The following is a 24,341-nucleotide window of genomic DNA, read 5'->3' as shown; positions in this document are numbered from 1 at the left end:
TAGTTGATTTACAATGCTGTGTCAGTTTCAGGCGTACAGTAAAATGATTCAGTTATACATATACATATATCTATTCTTTTTTCAGATTCTTTTCTCATGTAGGTTATTACAGAATATTGAGTAGAGTTCTTTTTAGAACAAGGTAGGGAAGATGAGAAAGTAAGTAAACTGCTAGATATTTAAGTTTTAAATTTTTTACTGTTATAAACTGTCTCAACAGTCCTTTCTTGGCATAATATTTCCTTTTTCCCAGATTCTAAAATTAGATCTAATTTAATGTAATTCTAGAGATTTCTTTTTAAAGGTATTTTTATTGTCTTGGGCAAGTCCTTATAATCCTTACATACAACCAGACACTTAAGCAAGGAGCAAAATTCTGCCAGGGGTTTCATTTCTTCCATAATAGAAGTGTCAAGGAATGGTGTGCTTGTTCCAAGTTAAGGCCCTAGAAGAATGATTAAACATAGTGCAGTTAATGCTCCATAAAGACCATTTCTGGTTTTCATAGAATTTTCTCACCTCCCATCTCAGTTGCTACTTTCGTTAGGAAGGTAAGAGAGTAAATAGTACCGTCACCACTTGACAGGTAAGAAAACTGCAGCTGAGAAGTGTAAAGTAAATCAGTGTCTCCCGACCCTTAGTTTTGGATCCTTTTGCCTTGAATCGAATTCATTCACCAAGTTCTCTTTCCATTCTGTTAGAAAGGATTTTAAGCCTCATTTCTATATCTCTACGCTACTTACGTACACCATTTGTGTAGAATAATCACAGTTATTTAGGAGAATTAATGTAATATTTACTGGATAGAAGCTTTAATGGATAGGTAGTGTTAGATAATGTCCGTACCAGCATGGTGCTTGTGATGTCGTTTTGTTCTTTAAAAGGCAAGTTAAAATGTAGGTCTCTTGGGCTTCCCTGGTGGCACAGTGGTTGAGAGTCCGCTTGCTGATGCAGGGGACACAGGTTCGTGCCCTGTTCCGGGAAGATCCCACATGCCGCGGTGTGGCTGGGCCCGTGAGCTATGGCCGCTGAGCCTGCGTGTCCAGAGCCTGTGCTCCGCAATGGGAGAGGCCACAACAGTTAGAGGCCTGTGTACCAAAAAAAAAAAAAAAAAAAAATAGATCTCTTCTAGCCAACTCCTTTCTCCTCTTCCTTCTAACCCCTGCCTTCTTTCTTTGTACTAATTTTCTCCCTCATTCCTTCCCGTTTATCTTCGGTATTTCCTACCCTTCCAAGTCACTCACTTTATTTTCTTCGTGGGGCGCGTGGGAGGAGTACAATGGTGCTGCCTCCCCTGAAATGGGGAGGGGGTGGTGGAAGGGTCCTAGCCCCCTCAGTACTCTCTTCCGTCACCTGCGTTTGGTGATTTCCTTTCTTGAGGAATTTAAAGGCCACTGATGGCCAAGAGTTCCCTGGAAGAACCACAACAGCACTTGAACAGCTCACCTAGGGCTCCACCCTAGGGCAGATGCTGCTGAGAGATGGGACCTGGGTGGGACCTGGCCCCCGATGTATTGCTGCTGCCCTGCTCTCTGTAGAGTGTGCAGAGATTCTGAGTCCTATATGAAGACCTTCAGAGCAGGTAGACACATTCCTAACAACAGAACTGTACAACTGCTGAAGTTCCCTTGAGTGTGCTTCTGATGTGACGAAGCCCACCTCAGCAAGAAAATGAGCACACCCAATTTCACTGGGATTTTAATGGCTTTCTACACTAATAACTGTTCATTTGTAAGAGTGGGTTTTGAGGTCATCCAGTAAATAATCAGCGGTTGTATGGTTCTAAACCAGAGACCAGTTCTGTTTTCTTTCATTTGCCAGTATCATCATTCTATAAACATAGATCTGCCTCATCATATTTGCCATAATTTGGATAGAGTGCCTTTTATTATCATCACCACCACTCCCTGCCCAGTTGTAACATATTTTAATTTCTGATTTGTATTAGACCTTGCACACTGCCAGTCAAACCTTGTGGAACTTAGCAAACTCCTGCAGAATTTGGAAATACTTCAGAGAACTCAGTCAGCGCCTAACTTTACTGACATGCAGGTAAACATTTTACTTCTGTTGGTCAAAGGACCTTAAGATATTCACTCAGAATTTTTACTGGATTGTTCTATGGATATACAAGGTAACATTTAAAGGGAAATAACTACAATAAGGATTGGTTTATATTCTGGATTTATTCTTAATACTTTTGAATCTTGGTGTCATTGTGTTAAGATATATGTTTTGAAATGTTTTACATTTAAATACAAACTAACTGGAAGAAGTAAATATCTGAATCATTCTTTCATTTTTGTGTTGCATTAGAAATGATAGTTATGAAGACATAACTTAGATACTCTCAGAATTATTACTGTCTTTTCATGTAGCAAAAACGCTAATCCTGTTTTCATTTGGTGTAGCAGAAAAATATGTTTTATGGTTAAGTTTTTATCTCTGCTTTTAATGCCCACTGTGCATCAGATATACCTTTATCTCCTGGCTGGTTTGCTTTAGGTGTCTAACAATGATTCTGTACTAACTTGCTGTGCTCTCTTTGTCTATACCTGTATCATCTGTGTTAACTTAATAATGCTTTGTTGCTTTTAACTATTTGTGTAATGTAGGCTAACTGTGTAGATATTTCAAAGAAAGACAAGCGGGTCACAAGACGATGGAGAACAAAAAGTGTCAGCAAAGATACAAAAATACAACTGCAGGTACAGACTTTACTTTTCCTTCATTTATACTTATATATATATTTTAAAATATTAGTCTGTATATATCAATTCATAGAAGTTGAAAAGTTTAAAGCAGCTTTTAACTGCCTTAAAGCTAGTGCTTTTCAGACTGAGTTATATTATCTAAAGTAGTGAGAAATCTATTCTTATTCTGGCATAAGTAAAAAGAATTTAAGGCTAAAATTATGTAATATGGCTGTAAAGTGGAATTTTCATCCTCAATTATGGCCTTGGAACCATTAAAACATATTTTAACAAAAAGTCACCTTAAAAATCTAGACTGAAAATCAAATGGGTTGTAATGAAAATTCACTTATATATACTAGATCTTAAAAGAGGCTTTTATGTGTTAACCCTGTCCAAACTTGTATCTATCAATAAATGAGATGAGGACTGCAATAGGTTAGAAAGTAACAAACCTGGGTTCTAATCTAATCACTGTGATTTCCTGGCAGTATAATCTCATGCATTTCTGTTAAAGTTTCGGGGCTTCCATTAACTCCTGGGTAAAGTGATCGAGTTTACTTGATGATCTCTGAATTCCTTTTCAACTCTAAAATGCTATGATTCTACAAAAATATTATTGGCCATCAACATTTTCACTTTTAAAATTTGAACTAAAGTCTTCATGGCGTGTGATAAATTTACTTGAAATTCATTGTAAATAAGTTATTTAGTTGAAATGAATAGTTTAAAATTTTTAAAGTAAGATCCTTTTATGTCATTGCATGGCAGTGATACAAAATATGGCAAATGCCTAAAATCTCTTACATCAAAATTCATGTTACTTTCAGAGCTTTAAGCTTGAATTTCTGCTACTCCAATTCTAGCTATATATTATAAAGGACTCTTGCCCTGCACAATCAAAATTAGACTTATGATTTTGTTTTTCTTTTTATTGCACTAAAATCAATCTATATTCTAACACAGAGGTAAAAGGGACTGCCTTTTAGAATTCTTCAGTCTTTTAAATAAGTACAATAATTCTTCCTTAATTCTAGTTTTATTGATAACATTCTTTGTGTTTTAATTCTGAATGTATGAATAACAAACTCTTTGTTGCTTTGCTTGCTAATCTGATATATTTGAAAATAAATTTTCACAAGCACTAATGATCGGTGTGTTTTTTTGTTAGAATGTCCATATTCTATGAACACAATTTTCTGTGGTCTTTTGTTCAGTATGTTTCTGTGCGTTTTCCCTTCTTTTCAGAAAATTAATACTATAGAGACAAATGTGCCAAATGACTTCACAAGAAAATTGCCTAAAATTGCTTTTGAGCATATGATTGTCTAGTTTTGTGGTGGTCGTTTTTTGTTGTTGTTGTTGTTTTTTAAACATGGTATCTATGGTTATCATAGCCAGGAAAAAAGAACCTTAATTATAAATAAAATAATTGAAGAAGGCCAGCATCATAAGAACATATACATTTGTGGATAGATAGCATTTCAATCTTGTTTTTATGAGGTATCCCACTGAACAAATTCCCATTCACAGTTGTGGTCTGCAATAGGTTGGTTCTCAACGTGTATGAGTGCAATGCCACTGGCTGTCCTACTGTGGTTACGAGGCCCACCATGGTCCCCATATCACTCAGTGTTTTCTGGAGGAAACAGAGTGTAATTCTGTATAGCCCTCCTATTCACAGGCTGTGCTTTTCAATGTGTGGAGAGCTTATGGAGATTTTTTTCTGAGTCATCAAAAGAAGTTGTTCAAAAAGCAGGAGAATATTCTCCATTTCATATTCCTGTCACATTTTGGGGTGGTTTGTTCTTAAATTTTCATTTATGCTCTTTTGCCTTGTTTCTGTTTTGCCAAAGAGTAACAAAATGGCCCTTGTGATTCTAGTTTAATTATTTTGGGGGGAAATTGAAACCATCTCATCCCATACTCAAAGAAAACGTTAAACTTTCGAAAGTAGATTTAGCTCCAACTCCAGTGGAAATAAATAGACTGAGAGGTGGTGGTAAGCTATCAATCCTTCCAAGAGAAACCTCACTTCCACTTGATCTGGTAAAACAAAGGATCGTAGGGTGAATGCTGCAGAATTTGGTACCATCCCTAGACATTTTCTGCTCACCCAAACCAACGGGCCTTCCAGGATCCCTCAGGATGCTCATTCTCTATCACTGAGAAGTTACTTGGAAGTTTCTTCACCATGCACACCTGACTGGGGAATCTTAAAATCAGCCAGGGATGACTATGACTAATATGACTGTCATTACTCATCAGTATTTTACCTACAGAAAGTCATAGCATTTATTTTTACTGTAGTGGATTAAACATACCCACCACTTTCTCCCACCCTAATACACAGGTTTTTCCCTCCTGTTTTAAATGTTTCTTGACCATCAGAATCCCATCTCATGATACCAGGTAGTTGTTTTGAGCCCTTAATCATCTCACTACTTGAACCACTTTCTTCATTGTTGTGGCCAACTTGAGAGATTTTTTGTAGTGAGTGGCTCATTTTTCATCCCCTCTATCATCAACTTCTAGTCCACCAGACATTTATGCAGGAACCTAGACTGCCTGGTGGTGGTGGTGGTTATTGTTCCTGCTATTGTTGTCATGGATCTTGTTTTACTGAAGTTTGTATGCAGCGTTCTGTAGTAGTTGTAATTTTTGAAATAATTATAAAATAGGTCATTTAAAAAATTGACCTTAGGAAAGTAAAAATGAAGAACATGTTATACTGGATGTTTGATTGCTTATTCTTAGGTAAGTTAGATTGTACTGTCGATGCGAATGTGAATGTTAAAATTTGGACCATATTTCTCCTTGAAGCCACTGGGAAGCTAGCTCAAGAATCCATTGTGTAATTCATTGGAGGCAATAGTTGTCCTAGACGTCTCTGTGGAATTACCTTTTAGAAAAAATACTTCCTGTGTCCCAAAGCTCAAATTTCTCATTCTCATAAAAATCTCAGTATCATCATCATGCAGTAAAACAGTTTGGTTGTGTTTTAAATGAGGTGGAGGAGGGCAAGAAGAGAATGATTTTATAAGGGTTGCTGTAGAAGAGATTGCTGCTACATTTCCTGTGTTGCTAATAGCATGCATTAAATACTAGATCCGTAGATATTGCAGAGAATCAGGAATAGTAGGAGGTATGAGGTAGCAGATAATTGATCTTATGTCATTCATGTGCAGCTATCCTAGATCTCACAGATGCTCAAATTACACTGAAGAGTAAAAATATATTCTTTCTCCTTTTTTTTTTATTACAGTAGGCATAAAGGAATTTTGTATAGGAAATGTTTTGTCTAGAGCAGATTATGTGTGTGTGTTTGTGTTTAATAAACATACATATACGTACACAGAAAATTTATGACGATTGAGAGAAATGTGAATATAATTTGCAAAATTAAAGAGAATTGGAGATATAAGAATTTAAAATATTTTTCTGTTATTCCAAAAAGACTAACACAGCCATGCTGGTTTTTTTCTCAGTCTGACTGTTAGGTGACTCTGAGAACATTTCAGCTAATTAGAACTGAATTTATTGCTCACAACCTTGAAGAGTCAGGGTCTGTCAAATGCAGCAAAGCTGAGTTGATTAGAAGGCAGTGTTATTACCCTTTATCGTGTCCACCAAAAAGAGAAGAAAGAAAAGAAAGAAGGAAAGAAAGCAAGCTCTAAGATTCTTCTACTGGTTTATGCATAGTTGCACATCACTAAATGAAGCCTATACTTTCAGATTTTCATAGCCGATTTTTATAGGTGTTATCCCAGCACACTGAGGACATTGAGATTACTTTCCTATATTATGGGGACTGGCTTCCTCCTTGGAAAATTTTTCAACCCAAAAATCAATATAATTCTTAATATTGAATCCCAGAGACCTTTATAGTAGGAGAAAACATAGGGAGTTGAGGATTCCTGGTATCCTTCCCCTTACTTTTTCCTCCCAGCAAGAAACAAAAAATTCTTCCTGACCAACAGGAGGCTCTCATTACAACCTGTTTGCTTTAGCCTTTGCACATTATTTATTTAGTCACTTTTCCCTGAACTCATTTTTTTTTTTTTTTTTTTGCTTCAATCTACTGAATGCCTTTTGGCTTCGTAGAACATGACATTGCATGAATAAAACGACGTACATTTATTTTACCTTGAAATCGTAAGCTCTTCATCACTTCATAACTTTCCATCTCCTTTTGGGGTAGGGGTTATATTCAGCAAATAGATTTAAGTGTTTGGGTGTTCTACCATGAGAACAATAAACTTTTCTCACAGTATGAATGCCCCTACAAGCTATTTTCAATGCTAAGATTTAGCAAAAGTCAACTTTCAGTTAAAAATTCTCCCTCTCCCTTGTCTGATTATCTTTCATCCTCCCATATCCTGTCTTCTCCCTCCCCCATCCCATGTTTTCTCCTCCCTCCTCTTCTCTCATTCACTGTCAGGAAGGGCCATCTTCGAAGGGCCAGTTCAGCACAACTCGGCGCCGGCAGAGGCTAGCAGCAGCAGTGGCTACAACAGTGAGTGGATTTCAATCTCAAGTGGATGTTTAATGAGAATGAGAAACTGTGTACTAGTGTCACCCTGCCCTGCGTTCTAATGGTGCCACTCGTGTGGGATGGCATCAAGCACAGCCCTCTCCTGTGTTGGCGGGGTCCTCGCATGTTCTCTGGCTGTCTTTGCACTGCCGGCCTCGCACACAGGTGTTTGGGTTTGCAATGGAAAACTATCATGGGATCCAGATCTCTACTTCTACTCTCGGTGTGAGAAACAGTTTAAATTCAAGGATGCAAAACGGAGTGTGTGGGCGATTTCCTGAAACGGTGTGGGTTTGGGGGTTTTTCTTTTTGGTTTTTTATTTGTTTTTTTTGCCATACTGATATTGGAACCGTTGCTAACTGATTTCTGTTTTTCTAAGAAAAGCCATGTTACTACAGATGTAAATTGTGCTTTTTTGGTAGCAATGTGACTGTTTGAAAAGGATGTGAGAATAATGAAATGAGAGGGTGAGAAAAGGTGAATTTTGATATCATCTCTCAGCAGCTACCCAAACTTACACTTAGCAAAGGAAAGTTGTTTTCTGGAAAGAATATTCAACTGGAAATCAGAAAATATAGTGTGGAAAGGAGAGAACCACAGAGTTAAATGGTGTTTAATTCACATCTAGATGTTGGTTTGGCTTTTTTTTTTTAAAGAGAAGATAGGGTGGATGTTAGGAGGATAGAGGGAATATTGAGATATATAAGGCAAATAACTTAAAATTGAAAAGAAGGTGCTTAGAATAGTGAACTGCCACGTGGAATATAAAATAGAATATGTAAACCAAGAACCTTATGCTGGATAAAAATAAATCATAATATTTGTTTAATCATGACATCCTATCAACTTTTTATATACAGAATACTGAGTTCATGGCAAACATTAATTTTTTGGCTATTACGTAAGATTTCCTGAATTATCATAGTGTTGCTCTTGCTGCTGGTGGAATGTATTTTAAGACTAGAATTGCTGAAAAATATGAAAAGATTTTGGTTGCATTGTAGGAGAATGGATACTGGTGTATGGATTGTTGGTTTTCTACTTTATAACTCATGACTGACTCTTGATTTATATCTGGGTACTCAGCTGGTTTGTTTGAGAGACAGAAATAATTTTGATTATGAAATGAACAAGTGACATGGAATTTATTACGGACTGACTCTTTTTTTTTTGCGGTACGCAGACCTCTCACTGTTGTGGCCTCTCCCGTTGCGGAGCACAGGCTCCGGACACGCAGGCTCAGCGGCCATGGCTCACGGGCCCAGCTGCTCCGTGGCATGTGGGATCTTCCCGGACTTGGGCATGAACCCGCGTCCCCTGCATTGGCAGGCGGACTCTTAACCACTGCGCCACCAGGGAAGCCCCAGGGACTGACTCTTAAACTCACAGTTTTGTGAACACTTGAACAAACGAATTTTTGAAATTGATTTCATGGTTAATGTCTATCTTATGCATGTATTCAAATACAGATGAAAAAAGTGTCTCATACTGACATGGTAACAGATTCTGACAATAAATTCATGTAAAGTCAATTTTTAAATTCTTAAATGTAACCTTTCATTTACAAAATTCAGAAATCCAAATGATTATTAGAGAGAGAACAATATCTCAGTCTGGAAAGGGAGGGTCAGTCATTTTATGAAAATACAAATGTTTCCTTAAATAATGTACTTCTAGGATGGCATGCAGGGAAGTGATTGTGTTTCTACTGTGTTCATTTTTTTGATTGCAGATAAATATAGTGAATATAATAAAACTGAGATTAGAACCTATTTGAATAGGTTGATTTTTTTTTTTTTTTAGTTGGGAGTACAAGAGAAAAAGCTTTTGAAAGATGGAGGTATTAATGCTCACCTCCTCCAGGGTAGCTGTGACCACAGAGGTTAAGAATAACTTAGAGCATCTAATGAATGAAGCTGGCAGCATTTAGTCATGTATTCGGGAATAACTAGAGGGAGTGGTTACCCTAAACCCTCTAGGATCTATAGCTTTTAACTCCATACCAGAGCAGGACAACATCTAGCAGGACCTTCCGCTGGCTCCCTCAGCCCCCTTGCCCACATCGCAGTGACCTGTTGCTGGTGACTCAGCCCTCCTGTTTCTTTTAGTGCAGTGGTTCCCCTTAATTCCCTGCCTTTCCTCTTGCCAACAGTAAAGTTAGCCCACACATTTGGAGTCTGTCCTGTCCTGCTAGTTGCCTTTTGTCTGGAATTCTTCCAAATGACTCCAGCTACTTGTTCTCCTTGCCCACTTAGGTGTGTAGGGCAGCTGAGATTGCTCCCAAACACAAGTACACCCAGGATGTTCCAGAGATTTAGTCTTGTTGATTCTTAGCACTAGCATCCATAATGGTCCGCTTGCACCATCAGGCAGGCCCAACAGAATAGGGGGTTGGAAAGGAGAAACGCTGGCCCCTCCCCATGGAAAGACCCCAAGAGTCCCAGTGCAATCAGTACCCCACACTAGCATCCCTGTACGTGTGATGCAGAGTACCAGTAGCAGGTGACTTTTCATATTGGCTCCGTGAGTTGTGTATGCTCAATATCTTCCTTAGACTTGCTGTTGTGTGTTCTCTTTTTTGTTCATGTTTACCGCTGCTAAATTTCAGTGCCAGTCCACTGTTCTGTTTCTCTTTTGGCTTCTTTATAGACAGGTGATAAAAGCGTCTCCTAACAGCCCCCTTCCAAACTGCAGTTACTGGTACCAGAATATTCCAGGATCAGGCTTCCTCCCTGTCACAGGATTTCAAGGAAGCCTTGGATTTCTTTCCTAAGGAGGATGTGAAGTTGCATTTCCAGCATTGAGGTTTCTCACATACAAACATTGAGAGCTGTAGACAGCCCCACTCCAGTCATCACTGACAGAGAACCTAGTTACCGTTTAAATTTTCAAATCCCATAATACTCACATTGATGAATAAAAAACTGAGTAAATAAGCCCCCAGGCTGAAGAGATATTCAGTTAGAGTTAGATTAATACATCTCAATTTGTATTTTCAATTTCATTTCATGAATTTTTCAATTAAAATGATCCATTCCACATACTTATTTTAACCAAAAAAAAAAAAAAACCAATGTAAACATTTTCAGTCAGAAGTATATAAATATTAGTTTTCAGTGTCCCAGGGAACTGTTTGGCTGCAGTTTGAATAGAGCATTCCAAGTCCCTTTCCCTGTGGGTTATATGCAAAATCATTTTTACCATTTTAATTGCCAATTTAAACTTCCATTATGTTCAAAATATAAATTTGTAACATGTTTTTCTTCTCAGTGTCTGATTCCAACTTTTAATAAAGAGCCCATTATCTCAGGAACAAGTCTGGGTCCTCACTGGACTCTCTGGGCCTCCACTACACCCTGGCCTCCCATCACTACTGCTCCCACAGCCTCCCTATCCACTCAAGGGAGGAGACCCCTCTCCTACGCCATGCCCCTCCTCGGAGCGTTGAGGGCACCTGAGTGCAGATAAAACCCTTTTGTTGATCCTCAACACATTTCATTCCCCACCACCGAACATGCACATTCCTTTTTCTCAAATGCTCTTCTAGTTCATTGCATCCTGAAACCATATCCTTAAATCTGCAAACTCCTTGGTCTATCCATTTCCTCAAGTCACAGTCTCTGCCCATGACCTTCTCATGACCAACCTTTCCATGGATTCTCTCTGTCCCTCCTAGAGGGCCTTGGGCTGACTGCCCTTTCTAGATTTAGCATCACCACAGGCAAGGACAGAAATTTTCTTTATCTATCTTTAAATATTCTTTCACATAAACCCCATTCCCTTATGGATATCCTAAAAAACCTCAGTCATTACTGTCACAAAGTTGCCTGGATAGGATTCCAGCAAACTACTGAACCCAAGGACTCCATTTTCTCAAATGGCTTATCTGCCACTTTTGTGTCTCTTCTCTGGAATAGCCAGGAATTCCGATCCTGATGAGATAAACAAGCTGTTGACACCTCCCAGCCCAGTGTAGCCAAGGTCCCCATGGGGGATGAGGAAGAGTTACTTTGATGACTCCAGATACCAGATTCTTCACAGATCATATATTAACATGCTTAGCTTAGCAAAACTGGGGAGAAAGCTTCATGCCCACTTTCTTTCCCAGTAAGCCTTGGATATCTTTTGAGATAAATAACTCCTTGCCAAGACAAAGCTACATCCTAAGGACCCTCTCCAGTCTCAACTGCCCTCACCCAGACCCACCAACTGCAGCTCAGGCTAGATTTTTGGGGTCTCTCCATCTCCTCCATCCCTGTATCCTCCGTGCACAGGCACATGCTTGCAGGGTCCCTCCCTCCCCTCTTTTTCTATCATGAGGTTTAAAGCTAAATAAAACAATGAAAAAAGGAAGTGGTTCTGACATACATGTACATCAGACAAGATATTGGTTCCTTCCTCCTACAGCATATTTTCTCTTAGGTAGAGGGTGTGAATTATCTTTTAATTCATACAAAATTCAGCTTGTGGAGGAGTCTGAGAGTCTGATTCTTGAAGATAATTGAATGCATATCTGTGTGGTAAGAATTAGGGGAGGTTACTGGTAATCTGATTTATAAGAGGAATTGGTATTCTCATTTTCCAAGAGTGTTTGGCTGACAGCATTTGTAATGGTCAGGTAGAACCTTCTAGAAGGAGAGGGAAAGGTGCTTTGCCTCCACCCATCAGAAGCCTAGCCCAGATCCAGCCTGGGCAAGGAAGTACCTCTAGCCATTTGGGAAAATCTATAGGAATATGACTTTTTTTACTTAATGCTTTTCAATATTGGCCAGTTCATAAGCCATGTTTATGTAACATACAAAGGTAAACTACAGTAACTTACATTTCATTTACAAATACATCTTGATAAATCAATTTCAAATTTAATTGTGAGTCCCTTTAAGCCATTATTATATTTAGTATTAAACTTACTTATGTTTTATCTAATGGCAATGGAGCAAGTGAATCTTTCTGTATACGCACCTCTTGAATTTTCACCTGTTCAGTAAATTCCTGCTCCAGGCTCAGAAAGAAGTAGGCTTAAAAAGTGCTCTGATTTGAGTACCCAGACTTTGTGAGAGAAGGTCAGCTACGTCACAGTTCAGACTGCTTTCTGCCAGCACTGTTTCTGTGGGTTCAGAGCTGAAGCTTATCTGGGATTGTGCCTGTTCTCCCTGTCATTGTGTAATCATCTCTCCCTGTGACAGTGAAAAGCCAGTGAGTCAGTGGCAGTACTAAATCAACTATGGGAAATGAGACTCCTTCCTACCCAGCCACCTGCAAAATAAATGAGTACTGTCTCCGAGTGTGTCCTCAGAGAGGAATCTATTATTCTGGAGACTGGAAGAGATCTTTTCTATGTAAGAGAGGGTGGAACAATGTGCTGTTGCTCTCTAATAATTTGTGTCCTCCCCTTTCAGGTTCCTTTCAGTGCTACCATGTCCCCGGTTCGCTTGCATTCCTCCAACCCCAACCTTTGTGCAGATATTGAATTTCAGACTCCCCCTAGCCACCTCACAGACCCTCTGGAAAGTTCAATGGATTATACAAAGCTTCAAGAAGAATTTTGTCTAATTGCACAGAAAGGTAACAATAAATATAATGTGCCCTTGAGAGAAGCTCTCTTTCTTGATGGGAAGTTGCCATTTATTCTCTTATCCTTGTTTAGGTGGTCATGGTAGAAAGGTCAAATGGTTTATGTATTTATTGCAGTTCTATAAACAAAATGCAGTGGGATATGATGCCCGCCTCCTGGGAGAACACACATCATAGGGTTACAGTTTTGACTGAGTAAAGAAAGTAGCATTGAGGGTGAGAAAAGGCAGAAAGGCAGAAAGACAAAAAGGGTGTTAACCTTTGATGACTGTTCTTCCTATTGCCTTCAGGCCTGGCACTAGGATTGTAGGTCATCATAAATTAAAATTTGATTTTCTTCACTCAGAGAATATTAGGATAATGGGATTATCTATTTATTCTCTGAAATTTGCGGAATCAAACACTTAGGGGGAAAACAAGGCATTATCCTAGGCAGGTCAGCAGACACTACTACTCAACATCTGTTTTTCATCACTTAATACATACTTGTGAGTTAGCCTTAGTAAGGGAAAAAAAGAAAAGAAACATTCTGTTTGAAACTCTTTTTTTATTAAATGACATAATAAGTTTTACTTTACAGTTTGTGGGTAAGGAATTCAGGAAGGCTCAGCTAAGCAGTTCTTCTGTGCCACGTGGCATTGGTTGGGCTCCCTCAACAGTATTCAGCTGGAAGCTGGGCTAAATTGTTCAAGGTGTCTTCACTAGCACTTTGGTTGGACCGCTGGGAGGCTGCACACAACTCTGTCCCTCTCCTTCTCCCTCTCCATGGCAGCTCAGGGCTCCAAAAGAATGGAGTGGATTGGAATGGAAGCAGCCAGCTCTGGACCTGAAGCACTGTCCCTTCACTGCACTCTACTGGTCAGAGCTTCCCAGGCCAGTCCAGATTTGAGGGGAGCAGAAGTCCACCCCACCTTGGAGTCTCCTTTTTGATGTTAAGTTTTCAATAGGCATGTTGCAGAAGTTCAATTGCTGTCATCAGGCACAGAGAGTAAGAGTATAATAAATAAGAAGCAGGAGAGTGGAGTGTAGGTGGATTGGGCAGTCTTGTCTGTGTTTACCAAGAAGAGCCTCAGCTCCCAAATTAACTCCCTCCCCTTATTGCTGTAGTATTTAAATTTCAGCCACTGAAAGTTTGTGTGTGTGTGTGTGTGTGTGTGTGTGTGTGTGTGCGCGCGTGCGTGCGTGTGCCTTATGATAGTACCTTCCCAGTCTCTTGGAGAAAGATACACATTATGTTGTTTTCAGTCACTAACATCTTATTATGAATCAATCACATTTATTTCCTCTGGGCCCGCTGGTAATAGGTTATAAAATGTTCTTGAAAATGTGTGTTAAATGGAACATCTCAAGTAACCCCCGTAATACTCAAGAGCCTAGTGACTCAGGAAAGAAGGGGCACACACTGAGGACATCTCTGGGAATGCTGAAGTCAGCAAAAATGTATAGTCTCCTTTTTTTTTTTTTTGGGGGGGGGGTACCTCTCACTGTTGTGGCCTCTCCCGTTGCAGAGCACAGGCTCTGGACGTGCAGGCTCAGCGGCCATGGCTCACGGGCCCAGCCGCTCCGCGGCATGCAGGATCTTCCCGGACCAGGGCACGAACCCGTGTCCCCTGCATTGGCAGGCGGACTCCCAACCACTGTGCCACCAGGGAAGCCCTATAGTCTTAAACCATCAGCAAAGATATGCTAGCAGAGATTTCTTTAATTCCACAATCCTGAAGCAATTAAACTATCTCATCTCCCCCACCTTTTTTTTCTATAGATTTTTCAGTTGAGATTCTGTAAGGCCACCTCTCTTTCACCTCCTGTTTTACTCCTTTCACATTTTTATTGCATGTCTTAGCTGGATGCTAATCATGTCATTAGACTAGAGCAATGTTATTTTGTTTATGTAACAGCATAGATTTATGGCCAGGAAACCAGTAGCTTTTACTTCTAATGTGAGGTTATAGCAGCAGGTAAAATGAGACAGCAAATGTGTGAATTAACTATAGCACAGCTTCTAAAGGAAGATGGGTAAATTTGAAGGTAGCCCTGGGAAAGCTTTGTGTATTTGGTTGCAATCCAGAGGCTTTCAGGAAATCCAAGTTTCAACAGAATTTTAAAGCCTTTGTTGAAACAACATGTTTTCTTTTCAGTTGTGCTAGAAAAAAAAGGGGGGTGCTTTTCTATGACTATTGAATGAACTCTTTAGGAAGAATTATGGATTTTGAAATGAGTGAGAGTCCACTTTTAGAGCTGCCAGTTGGGTTAACATATTTCAGCTATCAAGTTATTACCTTAAAATTGATAACTAGAATGTAGCACATAAATCAATAGATTGTGAATCCCTTATGATCTCACCATTTATCCCCTTTAATTCAGGCCACTGTTTTATGCTAAATTTTTCCACTTCTTTAAAAAAATCCTTTCTCTTATAAGGAAATCCCTATTTTAGAAGACTTTGCATTTTATAGAAACTGTTATTGTAAAGATAGGAGTTGGAAATTCAACCTTTTTGTGTTTCAGAATTAAAGACTGCCTTGAATTTTTACCAATGTATGTTGTTAGGTATGCAGAAATGGTGGTGGAGGTTGTTTTTATTGTTGCTTTTATTTTGTTTTATTTTATTTCCAGCTCTATTGAGATATAATTGACTTGTAATATTGTATAAGTTCAAGGTATACATGTTGATTTGATACACTTATATACTGAAAATAATTGTGATAGCTAACACCATACCATTTCTTTTTTTTAAAAATATTTCTTTGGTTGTGCTGGGTCTTTGTTGCAGCAGGCGGGTTCCTTAGTTGCAGCCCGCAGGCTCCTTAGTTGTGACTCACTGGCTGCTTAGTTGCAGCACGTGGGCTCCTTAGTTATGGCTTGCTGGCTCCTTAGTTGCAGCAGGTGGGCTCCTAAGTTGCGGCATGCATGTGGGATCTAGTTCCCTGACTAGGGATTGAACTCGGGCCCCCTGCATTGGGAGTGCAGAGTCTTCACCACTGCGCCACCAGGGAAGTCCCACCATTTCTTTTTTGTGGTGAGAACATTTAAGATCTACTCTCTTAGCAACTGTCATGTAAATAATACAGTACTATTAACTATAACACAATACATTAGATCCCGAGAACTTATTCATCTTATAACTGGAAATTTGTACTCTTTAAAAACACTTCTGATATCATGATGTTCTTGGCTGAGAAAGTAATGCAAGTGCTGTTCTTAAGACCAAATCATTTCCTACCCGAAAGAGAACTAGTTAGAACTTCTAAAACAGCTGTCTTATTTATATTGGCAGGACTCATAAAATGCTCTTGTTTGGGTGCACACTTTGGGGAAATAATTTTTGATAGTTCTAAATGATTTGCATGAGGCTTCATTGTACACAGAACTGCTCAAATATTGCCTTCAAATATAGCAGAGTAAAACTTGTTCCCTTTTCTTTCTAGGAATTATAGTTTAGTTTCTAAATATTGAAATTTAAAAATTGATAATTTTTTATGCTGCTTCCAGGTCTTTGTTGGTTTATCTGGTTTGAAATGCTAAAACTTTCATCCTGATTAATTACCATTCCTATATTTGTTTTGTGTATAGATATTCTGGTAGATTCCATTTTATGGCTGACTTTCAATTAGACTGTAACATAAACTTTCCAGAAAATATCTGTGCATGAGTTAAAGTACTGAGAAGTTTATAATTTTGTATATTCTTTCTGGATCCATTTGATCTTTGTTTCTTACTTTTCTCCCCACGCAGTGCATTCTCTTTTGAAGTCAGCGTTTAATAGCATAGCTATAGAGAAGGAGAAGCTTAAGCAGATGGTTTCTGAGCAGGATCACAATACAGGCCACAGCACGCAGATGGCACGGCTCCGACAGTCACTGTCTCAGGTAAATGAGAGTGTTTGTTTCACTCTCATAATACATTCCTAACCCTATAAGCCAAAGATGGGGGTGGAGGCAATCCATCATGGGGATGGCACATCATCTGAAATTCTCCCAAGACATTGCAGTGTCAATATTATGTTTTATTACTTTTCTTCCAAACAGTATCAAGGTAAGAGTGAAAATCAACCAAACTTGCTTGCAAACATAATTGCTATTTTGGTTGATTGAATACTTTTAATGCCTCTCTGTAGTCATTATAAGGCAGTTCCTGCTTTAAAAAAAAAAAAATCGTGCATTTATACATGATTTACATACACATTTAAACAGTTATGTTCCAGAATATGTTTGATCCAATGTCAAATAGACAAAATCTACCAGATCTTCCACACTTACTATTTTTTCCCACTTACATTTTAATCTGTTGAAAATTACTGATAACTATTACCTATTTTTTCTATTCTGATTTGCACTCTTAGGATTTTCTTCCTAAGTTATGCTCCCTGAGGCTAGACTCTTATATATATTTCAGTATATATTTTACACTATAATAAATATTACTCAATATATATTATATTGATCTTATTAATACTAATCAAGTCCCTGTGTATTTCAAGGTTGAAATCTCTGTTAAAAATCCTTTAAAACTGCCCTTATGCTTTCTTACACTGAGCACTTCCTCTGAAATATTTTCATTTAGTCTATAAATTAACCTTTAAAACTTCCTTTGAGACTTCAATGTTGTTATTGATTTTGTGTGAGAACTCAGTGTTTATATAAAATATTGTTCACTTCCTGGTGCCTTGGATCAGAGCGAAGGAGCAAGCAAATCCTGGGTAAGTGGTTTTCCATGTGGATCAGCTCCTGCTTGAAGAGTTTGCCTCAGTTCCTGAAAATTAGACTTAAACTGGTCTCACCATGTTTTATGTACCTGACCTGTCAGCTTCTTTTCAGCGTTAAGTTTCACGTTATTGAATGCTGTTTTCTGGGCCACACGTTCTGCTGTTTGCCATCAAACACTGTCAGTTGAGGTGCATATTCTGCTTCCAGTGCAAAACTAGGGAACTCGAGAGCCTGAGCATTCAAAGCGGCAACTGTGTTCCAGTCTTCAGAGGGCTTCCTTCACATGCACACTTGAACGGTTTCCCTGTACTGATCTCATGTCATGTATCTGTCGAACACCTAGTCCATGTTAATCGATCTTCTGAATCGTGATCCTGAAAGGATCATGAATCAGAAAGATCAGAAAAAAGATCAGTAAACATCTTGTATGTCATCTTGTAAATGTGTCAGATACACTGTTGTCCCCCTACATGTTGCAGTGTTTTTCTTCAGATGTATTAAGGATTGAAGTCTTAGTGGTATGAGATAAGCTTGTACTAAGAAAAATAAGAAAATATGCTTGTTTCCCGCCTGCTTGCTTTTATTTGCTTGTTGGTAAGACAGAGAATAGTAAACACATCTAAGTTTGGGAGGTCAGGTGAGATTAGAAATGGTGATGAAGAGAAATTTTAAAGCAGTCATTCATTTGTTCATTCATTCATTGTGTTTCATTCAACTACTGTACCTCAGGTACAGTGCAAGGTATAGGACACCAAGTTAAAAGTAGCCCTGGCCATGTGCCCAGGAAGTTCATGATCTGACTACTGAGATGAGCAGTATTTACTCAGGAAACAGTTAAATGGACCATGCTGTAGTCCATTCCCAGTGGCACATGAGCAGTGCAGATTTCCAGGCCTCTGCGTGTTCAGAGAAATGAGAGATGCCTGAGCTGTGAGCAGACCCAGAGATCAGGTTCGTGGAAGAATTGGTCCTTGATGGACCTCAGGAGACAGCAGCAGCTGTTACCAACCTAATAAAAGTAAAATAAAATGAAATTACATCGACTGCGTGCTTTGGGTTAAATGTTTCCTTCTCTTGTCTAAACATTTATTTGCATCTAGACTTAGAACCTCAATAGATTTTTGTTGGATTATTTGCAAGGGGCAGGGCGTGTTATATTTACTTCATTTTCTTGAACTCAAAAAATTTGAAAATAATTTGGGACTATAAAGATAGTTATACCCTGTCCACTAGCGAATTCAGTGCTTCCAGTTCTGTGTTATCACAGCATCTTGGCTGTGTTCACATCCTTGTGTTCTGTACATACCTTCCCATTGGGTGGGTCGTTTCCTCCTGAGCTCTAGGGCTCAGGAGAGAGGCCCTGGCAGGAAGATGTGGATACCCCCGTATATCGGTGAATTTATAGATGTTGATAAATTGTGTTTTCAGTCAGAATAAAAGAGGCCAATGGAGCTGCCATAGAGAACATTAGAATTTAAAGGACAAGCTGAAAAAACGAGGATCCTTTGATGGAAACCCAGGGTAAACAGCTGACAAATTTAGATAGCTATGATCATTGAGATCAAGGGTAAACAGTTTTGATAATTTCAAGAACGAAAAGGTTAACAGGGTCTGACTTAGCAGCAAATGATATATGGACTGAAAGTCAACCTTGAATTTGGCAGTCATCTAAGTTTGTTTGTGTCATGAAGGGAAGGAACTAGCAGATAAGGAGACATTGAAGATGGGAAACAATTAACTGAAGTAGCCATCCTGATTGGCCAATTCTATTGTTTTCATTGTGCCTCTTTAAATATAGCCCTAAGGATTGAACAAGATATGAAATAGCTTGAGTACATTGAGACAGCTGTTCTACGTATGTTTCTATGTTAATATAACTTCACATTATAGTGTGATTTTAGGTAGCCTAAAGACATCTTTGATCCTTATTCAGGTATCATCAGTTAAAACCCAGATATTTTTTTAATGAACAGTTACCAATCCAAGTCTCCCCCCAGAAAGGGAAGGAGAGAGAGAGACTGTTTAAATAACTTCTTAGATTAGTCTTACGTTTTTAAAGCTTATTTTTTATTTGACATAAGTCTGATTTGATATAGGTCTGATGATTAAAATGCAGCTTTTCAATAAAGCTTCTAAATATATCAACTTGGCAAATTCCATCATCCTTTTAGAAGGTACATAGCATAAGAAGATAAGTAAAATTAGCATTCTTCACTACATGCTCAGCATAAATTTTTACCTGCCTTGGGCATGTAATAATTTGCAAGGCTGAACAGTATAATGAATTTCTCTTCTAAAGTAGTATTTCATCCCTGATCTATACATATACAAAAATGTACATAATTCTGTTATTTTACCCCATGAAACTTTAAAAGTAAACTTTTACACCTGAAAGGCAGCATAGATGTTGGATTTACACCTGTAGGACAAGGTATTTTGTGTGGCATGTATCCCTTTGTAAATGACCTTATTTCACAGCAGCTATAATTTTAAGTACTGAACACCAAAATCAAATAGTATATAGTAAGCCTATGGTAAACTCAGCACCCTAGATTACTATAAGGAAAGATTCAACTTGCCTTGAGTCTGTCCTCAATACATTACACTCCGTCACTATTACCAGTTTGATTTCTGGCCCCGGAGTTTGTACACAGCTTTTGCTAAATGCATTGGGTATTGGGTCCATACAAATGTGAGCAGCAGAATATGACCCAGTACTCAGTCTAGAGTAACTGAATTTCATTAAATCAGTACGGCGTCCACCGTTAGATGTGCTATCATTCTGTGCATTACTAAGAAGGAAAAAACTGTCAGTTAAACTGACCAGTGCTTCAGAGGTGTTAATGTTTGAGGAATTGTGCGTATTAGAATCGGTGAAACGTGGTATGTTTGGGAATGTAAGCAAAAACATTGGCTTAAGGCACATAGCAGCATAATTAAGATCCCAGTCATAGCGTTTACCATCCTTCCTGTCTACAACATTTTATACATCCAAAATAAGTATTCTGTGTTGGGATAAATGTTTTAAGTGGATTTGTTCCTGAATTTCAGAGTTCCCTGAGACTTGGCCAAATTTGTTGTATATGAAGATATTCTTCATAGAATCCTTTACATCTTTTTTTTAGCTATCCAGTAACTGTAAATTGATGTCATTTTGGACATAATTTGGCAATATTTATTAAAAGCCTTAAAAATATTTTACCCTTTGACCCTTTGGTCCATGGCTGATGTGTATAACCTAAGGGGTTAATGCTGAATGTAGAAAGCCTATATGCACATAAACGTTCATGGCAGCATTATTTATCCTAATAACAATCAGTAACAACGTAAGTGCCCAAGAGTAGAAAATAATCACTTGTTCTGCAGTTATTAAAACCACATTTGTGAAGAGTTTGAAACATAAAATAAATATCTGTGTACAAAGAATAAGTGGCAGACACAGGATGTAGAGTATGTTCCCATTAAATAATGTGGAAAATGCATAAGAAAAAAAGCTAGAAAGAACTATACCAAGCTACCAGGCTTCCCTGGTGGCGCAGTGGTTAAGAATCCGCCTGCCAATGCAGGGGACACTGGTTCAAGCCCTGGTCCGGGAAGATCCCACATGCCGCGGAGCAACTAAGCCCGTGTGCCACAACTACTGAGCCTGTGCTCTAGAGCCCACGAGCCACAACTACTGAACCCACATGCCACAACTACTGAAGTCTGCACGCCTAGAGCTCGTGCTTCCCAACAAGAGAAGCCACCACAATGAGAAGTGCACACACCGCAACGAAGAGTAGCCTCCGCTCACTGCAACTAGAGAGAAAGCCCACGTGCAGCAACGAAGTCCCAATGCAGCCAAAAATAAATTAATTAAATAAATAAATTTAAAAAAAGAAAGAAAGAAAGAAATATACCAAGCTACCAGAAATTGGTTGATTGGGTAGTAAGGTATGAATTTTTAAAAATATTTTTCTACTTTTTTGTGTTTTCCAAATACACTATAATAGTATTTTTTTTTAATAAAAAACAAGGTGATTTTTAAGAGATACCCAGGTTCTTGATAGCTCTAGCTTTGACAGTTTCCATACTCATATTCTCACTCCTTTTCAACCAGTTTTGCTTTTATCTGAGGGGTGTAAGTCTTCTGGTGATCCCATATTGCCCTGTTTCATATCCTTCTCCAGCCTTCAGGCTTCTATGTGTCCTTCCCAGAACCCACAGTTCCATTCAGTAAAATGCATATGCTATGCCAGAGTCTCACCCAGTCTAGGGTAAATTCTCACCCATTGTCTGCCTAGGAGGGTGAATGGTAGTTAATAGCCAAGGAGGTGAGGATTTGGGCAATTAACTCTGGCTCAGAACTTCAAGATGGTAACTTCTTTTATAGGTGGGTCGGGAATTATGTGTTTCTTGGATATATTACGCTTGAGTGTGTATGAGGGACATGAGGTGTGGGAAAATGAGTATACTTTGCCGAGAGTTTGTAGTGCGGTCTGAACTCACTTATGGAAGCAAGTAGTGAGACTTCCTAAAGAATCTAGGCACAGTTCCTGAGCCCGAGGCTGCTTCCTACCTGCTAGGCCTTGGCCCCGCCTGCCACTCCTGGAGCAATGTTATTACTCACAAGTTCCCATGGCTTTTCTTGCTCATGAGCTGGTGCAAGTGGCTGGCGACGTGCCTCCTTTTCCCTCGCTTCACCACGGTACAGACTCCTCGGGTGCATTCTGTATATTGTTTCTGCCATCAACTGGGCTCTTCTATGTTAATTATCACTAATAGTGTCATTTCACTGAAAATATCTGTATACCTCGATGTTCCCAAGGATGTTTCCATAATATCATTGTAGAGAAAATAGGTGAGCTTCAGGGAGGGAGGTAACAAATGTGGTCCTGAGCACTCCCTAAGAGCGCTCATGGCGCTTGGTTGTAGCCAACTTCAAAACAGTCTGTGTGATTGAGGCAAAAGGAGGAGCCGTCCTGGCAAGACACACAGAAATGGGCTGTTGCATGCTCCGCATCTGCTTACACCCTCTGCCCTTGGGGTTGCCAGAGTTGGAATAGTTATTTATTTCCACGCTTTTTTGTGCCACGTAACGTTTTTCTACCACTGCATATATATTATTAATACAATATTCCTTTAATTTTCATCTCATTTCCTATTGATATTATCAGCTAGAGGCCACCTTGTGTGCCTTCACACACACCTGTAGGCAAGATTACATTTAATGAATACTGGATGAGATGAGCGCTTAAATGGGAATTTAACTTTCTTAGACATCCAGAGCAAACAATTCTCCAAGTTTCCTTATAAATGGGAAACTTGTGTGTAAAACTCCCACCCTCTGAAAAAAACATTACTTATCCTTGCCCTTGAGTTTTTGTGGGGTTTGTTTTGTTAACTCTGTTCCAGGGGCAACAGAAGGTGCAGTTACTCTGGAGGAACCCTTAGTTGAGGTTTGTGTGAAACCCTGAAGCCATGAATGTGATTCTGCAATTAAAACCATCAAACAACCTACAACAAGGCCTCCTACTTCCAAGACAACAAAATATATCTGGTTCTAATTATTTCAATAACTAAGACAGCTTTCAGTACACTTGTGGACAGAAAAATAATGAAAGAACAAATAAGCATATGTAGTCACAAAGAATATGAATGATACAGTATTTTTTTTTCAAATTTCAAGTGTTCGAGATTTTGCTCCAAGAAAAATGATCCTGAGCACTTTTGCAGAATATAAAGGTATTAGGAAGCACATGGTTTATTTACTAAAAAAGTAATCACCTTTTTTCTCACTAACACATCCCTGTTTTCTCAGAGAACTGGACACATATTTCCTCCTGTCTGCAATATGACTGTAGGATCTGTGTCCACCTTTAATCCATCAATACTTGACAGCCCACAAGACCAAGTGTGTTCTATTTTACACATATTTTATGAACTGGTTCTAAAGACTTTAAACAAAACCCAAAAGCTGTGAGTGAACAGTTTTCTTCTTAAAAAGCAAAAGCTGGGATGAAGGGAGAGGAGCTGTTCTGTGCTCCATGCCCAAGGATTCTGCACCACTCAATGCAAGTGTGAAGTTTAGCCACTGTGTAATTTATCCTGGGTGATTTAATAGGTACAGAGTTATAGTTATGCTGTTATATTTGTCTATGTATTGGTTTCCCGTAGTCATCGACTCTTTACAAAGAAAAGCAGAATCCTCACTCCCTGGGGCAGATGTGCTCTTCAGTAAGTCCTGACATTTATCTTTCACTCTGAAACATTCACTTCCATCTTCTAATTGCTGGTTTTAATGGAAAGGAAAGGAGCTGTCCAGCTTTTCACTGGGCTTTGTCCTCACAAAGGTCTTTTACTTGAGCCTTGGTGTAATCCAGTCAGCTACATGTGTCTTCTGTATATGGAACAGGTTCCCATGCACTAATGTGCTCCATGTGCCTCTGTCCACAGGGCCCCTGTTAGGGAGCCCATGCTTATGTAAAGCTGCTCTCTTTCTGCCCCACCCTCTAAACTGGGTTGTAGCAGATGGTGTTTTACTGATGCTGACTTAGGATGTGTTAAAAGTCATGAGATGCAGGTAGCTTGGAGTTAGTTTCCTTTTTGTGATATGTTCTTTATTATACTTGTCGATGTTTACACTGTTCAAGGAAGACATCTTTGGTCTACGCTTGAGTTAGTTCTGTGGTACTGTCATAGGTATTAATTATGTGCTCCTAGAAAGTGGAAAGACAACTATTTTCTTTCACCAGACTAAAATATAGCTCTAAAATATAGCTCTAGATATAAAATAAAGCCAGTTCATTGTTCACTACATTTCCAAATAATTTTTAAGATATCTGGTTTTGAAA

General features: G+C 38.9%; 1 protein-coding gene and 1 non-coding gene across 13 annotated transcripts in view; both read left to right on the top strand.

The window, feature by feature from the left end:
* Nucleotides 1-24,341, top strand: part of OSBPL6 (oxysterol binding protein like 6) — a 207,072-nt gene that overhangs the window by 160,045 nt on the left and 22,686 nt on the right. For 3 of the 12 annotated variants that reach the window (XM_067741421.1, XM_067741424.1, XM_067741420.1), the window contains 6 exons: nucleotides 1,949-2,052; nucleotides 2,616-2,708; nucleotides 7,135-7,209; nucleotides 12,628-12,793; nucleotides 16,538-16,671; nucleotides 17,478-17,501. In XM_067741421.1, coding sequence (XP_067597522.1) covers nucleotides 1,949-2,052; nucleotides 2,616-2,708; nucleotides 7,135-7,209; nucleotides 12,628-12,793; nucleotides 16,538-16,671; nucleotides 17,478-17,501 — 596 coding nt within the window. The remainder of the gene's footprint in view (nucleotides 1-1,948; nucleotides 2,053-2,615; nucleotides 2,709-7,134; nucleotides 7,210-12,627; nucleotides 12,794-16,537; nucleotides 16,672-17,477; nucleotides 17,502-24,341) is intronic. The other 9 variants (XM_067741428.1, XM_067741422.1, XM_067741431.1 and 6 more) reach the window with 6 other exon arrangements.
* LOC137226868 (small nucleolar RNA SNORA79) lies at nucleotides 13,065-13,208 on the top strand. Its single transcript, XR_010944565.1, has one exon. It is a non-coding gene; the product is annotated as a small nucleolar RNA SNORA79 (small nucleolar RNA).

This window comes from Pseudorca crassidens, chromosome 6 (assembly GCF_039906515.1).
Source record: "Pseudorca crassidens isolate mPseCra1 chromosome 6, mPseCra1.hap1, whole genome shotgun sequence".
In the NCBI taxonomy this organism is placed as follows: Eukaryota; Metazoa; Chordata; class Mammalia; order Artiodactyla; family Delphinidae; genus Pseudorca; species Pseudorca crassidens.
This window is presented reverse-complemented; position numbering and strand designations above follow the sequence as displayed.